This window comes from Coturnix japonica, chromosome 7, assembly GCF_001577835.2.
Source record: "Coturnix japonica isolate 7356 chromosome 7, Coturnix japonica 2.1, whole genome shotgun sequence".
In the NCBI taxonomy this organism is placed as follows: Eukaryota; Metazoa; Chordata; class Aves; order Galliformes; family Phasianidae; genus Coturnix; species Coturnix japonica.
The window spans coordinates 15,785,232-15,792,684 of record NC_029522.1 but is presented as its reverse complement, the minus strand read 5'-3'; the positions used below and the strand labels follow the sequence as shown (position 1 = coordinate 15,792,684).

General features: G+C 34.9%; 1 protein-coding gene across 3 annotated transcripts in view; it reads right to left on the bottom strand.

Moving 5' to 3' along the window:
* LOC107316692 (neurabin-1-like) overlaps window positions 1-7,453 on the bottom strand; it is a 35,794-nt gene that overhangs the window by 14,482 nt on the left and 13,859 nt on the right. For all 3 annotated transcript variants that reach the window (XM_032445826.1, XM_032445827.1, XM_032445828.1), the window contains exons 4-11: window positions 7,226-7,330; window positions 6,923-7,043; window positions 5,938-6,081; window positions 4,637-4,690; window positions 2,700-2,929; window positions 1,872-1,968; window positions 1,602-1,791; window positions 705-856 (exon numbers count right to left, since the gene is read on the bottom strand). In XM_032445826.1, the coding sequence (XP_032301717.1) occupies window positions 705-856; window positions 1,602-1,791; window positions 1,872-1,968; window positions 2,700-2,929; window positions 4,637-4,690; window positions 5,938-6,081; window positions 6,923-7,043; window positions 7,226-7,330 (1,093 nt within the window). The remainder of the gene's footprint in view (window positions 1-704; window positions 857-1,601; window positions 1,792-1,871; window positions 1,969-2,699; window positions 2,930-4,636; window positions 4,691-5,937; window positions 6,082-6,922; window positions 7,044-7,225; window positions 7,331-7,453) is intronic.

Below are 7,453 nucleotides of genomic sequence, written 5' to 3'. Positions count from 1 at the left end.
ATACAGACCATGTGATTATCTTACTTAAAAGAAAATTAGAACAGAATAACACTACAAGCAAACTTAACTGGCTTTCTGTACTGTTACCAGATGGATGAGTAGAAATAAAAATACAGATAAGAGACCTTAAGAGCTATCAGTATTACACTGCTATATCATAACACCAAATTACATCCTTGAACTAAGTTTATAACTTCTAACTTTCAGCTTTCTCAAATAGAATGAGAATGCTGCTATATATTCTTATTAAAACACAAAGTCAATAAAATCAAATACAGATTTCAGGAACTTTGGTTTTGCAATTTCATAAATTCAACCAAGATGTCTGAAAAAGGGAAGGCTGAAAGTTAGGGAGACACACAAAAAGGGCCACACCACCAAGGGAAGCTTTTAAGAGAAGTCCTAAATTCATACAATAAGCATGTTTCACAACATACCACTCGTACTGTCAGAATTTTTCAGTATAAACACCATACAGTAAACCTGAATACTTCTTTGCTAACTTCAAATTAACTGTGCTACAATGAACTTGCTAGAGATCACATATGTGAACCAGGATAAGGCTTTCCCACTTGATACAGAGCATAAAAATCTCAAGCTTTGGCACAGTCTGAATGAAGCTTGGACATCACTTCAAATTGAGTATACAAGTAATACTAAATATACATTCAGGCTTTTGAATGCCTAGTTTTCTACTCACATACCTGTAGATTCACAGTCTGTTGTCCAGCCCCAAGAGATTCCTTCAGCTTTGATCGAGAAGGTGGCTGGCGTTTCACTTTCAAAGCAAGCTGAGCTTTTGCTTTGTGGGCACTGGTGTCTAATCTGGGAGTATCCCCAACAAAAGCATCAAAATCTGCAACAAATACATTGTCCTTTAAAAGAGTATTAGCATGCAAGTTCTCCAATCCACAGTTCAGAGAAATACTCAGAAGCTAATTAGCAGATGGAATAATTCTGATTTATTAGTATATGACAATACGGTTTTTATAATGCTACAATATTTTATCATTGTGATTAAAAATAACTGACTCATTTGAATTTCAACCCAATTTCTTCATTTTTTAACTTCAAATAAAATCAATCAGGACATAATTGTATTTATGGCTTCAATACTTTTTTTTATTCTAAAACTGATGAGAATTTGTGCCCCAAATATACCTTCCTTTGAGATAAAGACCCTTTAAAAAGGACATAAGCATCAACTAAATCTTGTTAAAATATACGTCTCATTTGAAACACTGCCTGATATTTGAAAACATTCTAGGAATAAAATTACTACAAAACTTAAATCATGAACTATGGTTTATATCAAAGCCTGATACAGCCAACAGAACTGGTCTTAAACTGATGTATGTCAACATTTTAGCCTTGTTAATATTATTGGCTTCACTACTAGAGAAGAGAATATGAGGAAAAGTAAAGTCTTCTTCCCCTCTCTTTCCCAGTATTCTGCATAGCATTTAGAAAATTCTGAAAATGTTGGAGGACCTCTTATCCAGCAAGATTTTGTATTTTTTTAAATAAAGAAATTGCCAAAAAACATATTAATGCCCCCTAACTTCTGTTAAGTGCAAATCAAAGATCCAGCACCTACTTACCAGAAATTAACATCTCTGAAGAATTTAGTCTTTCTTGTGCTGATTCTGTTTCTTTTTCATTCTCTTCTCTCATCTTTGACTGCTCATTATGCTGGCTTGCATTCTGACAACCATCTTCCAATAAACTCCCACTTCCAAACATATATGGCATTTTCTCATATACTATTAGTTTATTTTCAAGCTCTGAAATCTGCAAGAATTAAAGTGTTGAAGTGAGACACAAATCCTCAAGAATGCAGATGTTTGTTTTTAAATATAATACTGTGTTACCTTTTCCTGATACATTTTCAGCTGTTCTGCATATTTCTGGTCTCTCTCTTCAAGTACTCTTGAATGTTCCTCCTCTTTTTTCATAAACTCTATTTCTCTGTTGAAAGAAATTCATACATATAAATGAAACTATAATATGTAGAAATGTAGAAAAATACAGAAAATAAATATGCCCAGTTGCACTTACTAAAAATCTTTCTGTTAGTAAGTAAATTGAAAAAGCAATCTGTAATGTGTCAGATTCACTAATCTCATACTGTCATAAAGCAATGCGTATATTTGTGTATATAATATTTGTTTTCTTCACAGAATAAATCACTTGTGACACTAATTCACTCTGGGCTGAAAAAGAGACTCTTTACCTTAAAAAATGGCATGCATGTTGCACATGAAATATATGCCGAACTCTAATAATTGGATCTTACTTCCACAAACATACACGTGTGCAGTGTACTACAGCATTTTCCTTCCAAAAGGTATGGTAGATTTTTTTTTTTTTTTTTTTTTTGGTACAGAAGTAAATAACATTTTAATTTTCTACTTGTTTCCTCTTAAAGAAGTTGCATTGATAGGTTATATAAAAAAGGAATAATGATTACCAGAAGGGAACAGAAATAAAAGCTACTTTTTCCTGCAAGATAAACTCAAAAGCAGCAGCAAAACTTTTGAAAATCCTTTTCAGAAGCTGACTGAAGGTATGGAAGAACTCAGCATGTACAGCCCACTGCCAAGTGACAGAAAGCATATTACGCAAATCACCCCTTCACATATTTGTGTTAGTTTTTCCTCACGATGTACAAAATATACAAGAAAAGGAGACCTACTTACTTTTGTTGGTAATCTTTGAGCAATTTCTTGGCTTTGTTGTACTTCTTTTCAAGGGCATCACATTGTTCTTGAGTTTCTTTAAGGTGCTCATTTACTGTTTTGCACAAACTCTGTGCTTCTAACCAGTAGGTCTCCAACTTCTTAATTTTCTCTTTGCTTTCCTCTAAGTTTTGCTGAAGTTGGGCTTTATTTATTTTCCATTCATTTTTTTCTGCTTCAACAACTTCTAACTGAAAAGATTAAGAATTTATAAAGTAATGTGAACTAAAAGATGAAATAAAAAGTACATGTCTAGTAGAGAACATCTAATAACAACTTATCAGTAATATCAAAACAAGACACAGAAGTTTTAAAGACATCGTATTAGCTCCTCCAAACCTTGCTATTCCGAGTAAGTTCAAGAAGTCAACTCTCTGGTGTCCTTTACTACTTCCTCGTTAGCATTGCTTCTTTTTAAAAGAGTTAAAGTTAGTAAAATCTTACTGTTGCTTATGTTGACTTGTTAAATAACTCACTATCTCTGTGACTCTGAGTACTAAATATCACTGATTTCTTACTCTCTGTAGAAATCGATGTGGCATTCTCAATGGTGGGAGTTACAATTTCCCCTCCAAAATGCTCTTTTTGGCAGTGAATGTTCTTGTATATATTTGAAACAGTATAAAGACAAGCTCCCTGTGCTACTACTTTGTTACTAACATCTTGATTAATATAGCTAATGAGAACAGTAGATCTTCCCTGCCACTTTAATAAGACAAGGTCATCTTAACAAAGTATTATATATCCTTGGATTGATAACTAATAAGAAAAGTAAGCAATCTCTCAACAAAGGAAATAAATAAGTCCCTTTCAGCTTAACAGCAGTCATGTTATAGAACTGAATATTAACCCGTGTAAAGTTCTCTAGGTTTGTCCACCTTCTTTGACCTAAGGAAACTGCTGCTTGTGAAATCAGTTAAGATCACCTTCTGATGGAATAGAGATGTTGAAGGGACGAAACATTAACTGAATTAGAAAAATGAAGCAAAAAGTACCAATGTTTTCAAGAGCTTTTTAGCAAAACAGTGGCCTAAACATCAGGAATACTGCAAGAAGGAATACCATCAGAAAGCTAAATCAGAATTGTCATAGGAACACAGAGAAGTTTCAGCTTCTGTGACCTAGAGCTCTAAACTTCTGCAAAGTGCAGGAAAAACTCCAGTAAAAACTGTGATTCTGATTGTTGCGATCTGATGCTTTATCTTGCCGTCTCCTGCATCCCTCTTTCAATGGCACAGTGTGACTCATCCTAGAGCACACAGTTCTTGTCAAGAAAACATTGAAGGGTAATGGAATAAAAGCAGCTGCTCACCTACAGCAAATACTTCTAGAAAAAGACCATGTACATATCTGCATCAGTGGAAAAAGTGGCAAAAAGTACAAGAAACTCTCAGATAACTCAGAAGTGTTGAACCAATCCTCAGTGGGAAAAAAAACCAAACAAAAAAACCTGGAAAAACCTCTCTCCTTGAAGGTGGTCAGAAATGTAGGAGAGGTTAAGATGGGAACGAACGTAACAGAAATAACTTCCTGGTAACAGAAAGTCAGGCATTAACCACTGTCTACAAATGCCAAATCCATACTCAAAAAACAGGTTCTCTGCACTGAAAATATTCTCACACTTTGTTGCAATCTTCCTTCGTAGAATACCCACCTAAATTCAGTTTGATGGAAGCAGTAATAATGAAGCATTCATTTTAAAATGGCACTTTTCTCAGACCCTATTTTAGGATGCTCTTCAGCTTAGAAATACCAGTCTTGTTTAACACAATACAAAGAGCCTGAGGCTCTTGTTGTCCTTTGCATTCAGCTTATTCTCAGTAAAATTTGCTGCTAGAAATTTTAAGTAAAAAGCAAACAAAACAATCCAACCCAGTCACAATTCTTTGAAAACTTACCTTCTCCTTCAGTTGATTCACTTCAGCCACTGTTACTGCATGTTTTAACTGCAGCTGAAACAAACAAATAGAAACTTTGCAGAAGCACACAGGAAATGATGCTTGAAATGCAAGTTTTAAGTATTTGTCTAAACTCCCTTGCATGAAGTCAGTTTATTTCTTTGTCAACTACAGAAGAAGTTATCATGAACTTAAAAAAAAAGAAGATAAACTACATGATCACCTATGGTATAGAAAAAATGTTGAGTTTTTTAACATTCAGGTAAGTGTGGAGGTAAAGATAATATTTTGATGAGCTAGGAAAATGAGAAGGCAACAGTGCAGTTATAACAAGAACTTGTACATAGAATCAAGTAAAAATGTAACAGGGTTTTTTTCTGACAATTGTCAGTTGTTTCTTATATTTTGCTTTCCATCTATTACCCTGGGGAATCTTTTTACTTCTCAGTAAGGCATAATATACTGAATATTAAAATAAATATATCCATAACTTAAAATCAGTAACTGAAATTATGTTAAGAACAGTGTGGTAATGATTCTAGCTGGGAATTCAATAGCACCCCATGTAAATATGACACTGTTAAAGATGCCATACGTAGCAGCTATGCCTCTAGCAGAGAAAATGTAAATGCTCTCTATTTGAATTTTCAAAGTACTGACCACTTCAACATCAGAATTATCCCGAGAGCAAACTTGAGAAGGTCTGCAAATATTGATCTTTTATAAAATAGCATATACAAATAACCTCTGAAAGTGCCAAGCAGAGACCAAACAGCTTATTTGCAGTGTGTTTTTCTTCTGAGTGAGTCACAAATACTTAAAGCTACCAAAAAAAGCCCCACAGGCCCCCAAATGCCAAACACCGCACCACTTAAATCCCAGACTACAATCCACAGCCCTGAATAAGGCCAATAAGCTCTTTAATAAACCCACTGGGAGAAAGGAAACCGATTTTTCAATTGTGCCAAGTAGGGAATCAAATGATGGAACCTCCTACTGGTTCATAAGTTCTTTACTTCCAGCCTTTTCCCTTCTCAACAAAAAACAACCAAAAAAACCCTACTTCTACTTACACAGACTCACAGACTTCATCAACTGCAGCAACCCTCAGGATGTGGGAGGTCTATGTTTAAAGGGACATTTATAAGATAAACTTACTGCTGCCAGTGGAAAATAAACTCGAAACTACAATGATGGGGATATGAAGATCATACAATAGATATGAAGATCATACAATATTCAGATTCTCCTTAGTAGATCATGAAGAATATTAACAAAAACACATCTTGTCCCTACTATACCTCTTGAAATTTAAGAAGAGATTGTGCTGAATCCATATCCAGGGGTAAACTGATATCTTCGTTTTCAGGAAGATCAAAAACTTCCACAGATTTTTCATGTAAATGTGATTCATATGTATCATCATCATCATCATACTCATCATCCTGAAAAAAATAAAATAGAAAAACATGACATCCAATAACATACACAGTTTATAATGCAAAGACAGGCATATTCTAGGAAGAGTCAGAGGAGGATGATAAAGATGATTAAAGGGCCTGAGAGCAACTCTCATATGAGGAAAGGCTGAGAAACCTGGGCCTGTTCAGTCCAATAAGCACACAGCACCCAAGCTTCCCCCCAAGCAAGGGCTGATGGGCAGAAATCAGAACATAGAAAGTTCCACAGCAACACAAGGAAGAACATTTTTACTGTCAGAGCAATGGAGCATGGGAACAGGCTGTCTAGAGAAGTTGTGGAATCTCCTTCTCTGGAGATGCGCAGGATCCATCTGGATGCCTACCTGTGCAACCTATGATTCTATGACCTGCTGCAGGGAACCAGCTTTAGAAGGGGGTTGGACTTGATGACCTCCAGAGGTCCCCGTTTCAACACCTATGTTTCTGTGATTAATGCAAAAAACTGCAATACTTCTTGACTAGTTACTATTCCTTTTAAGTTTCTTCTATCTGTGATAACTTTTAAAGGAGATCTGCAAATATTTTCATTAAAATTCCTCACAAGAGATTTAAGTGAGCCATGGACAACAAAATTCACAGCTCGCTTATAAAAATATCTTTTGGATCATTGGTGAATATAGCAAGTAGTTATAACTGCATACTTTGATAAAGGTTATGTATTAATTTTCTATTTTCTCTGTTAATCAGCTTTCCTGTTTTATCTTTTTCTTCTTCAATTTGATTCAATTTGATTCACAAAAACATTCAACCCATTTGCAGAAGTAGTCATATACTTTAAAATATATGTGTGTGTATGATGTTTTACCTGCTCTGTATCATCATGAACATAATGCTGCTCATACAGACATCTCTCCTGCTCTAAAGTCTCACTAATGAGGCGGGCTACTTCACTCTGAGTCCCTGGCTTCTCTCTGCCAATCAGAAACCTACAAAAGGAAAAAAAAATTACCTTGCAGCAAAACCTTAAGAGATATTTATGTGGTTAGTTTGTTATACTATTGCCCTCAGCAACTTTTCCATCAAATTTTCAAGCTATAGTTTTGTATTCTCCATTAATGAAAAGCTACAATTAAACAGAAGGTGTTACCTGATAGAAAACAACACATACCTCACTGTGCCCTTGGTGTTTTTGAGTACAGTGGCTGCAAAGAACTGAGTAACTCCCACTAGACTTATACCATCAACTTCCACAATCTGGTCGTTTACTTGAATTCTGCAAAAAATAAATACTTTAGCTATCAATTCAACAAAAATATTTGACTAGATAGATTACCGACATGATAAATATCACTTAAAACTCCCTAGTATCTATAAAAAGAAACTTAAGAGTCCCAAG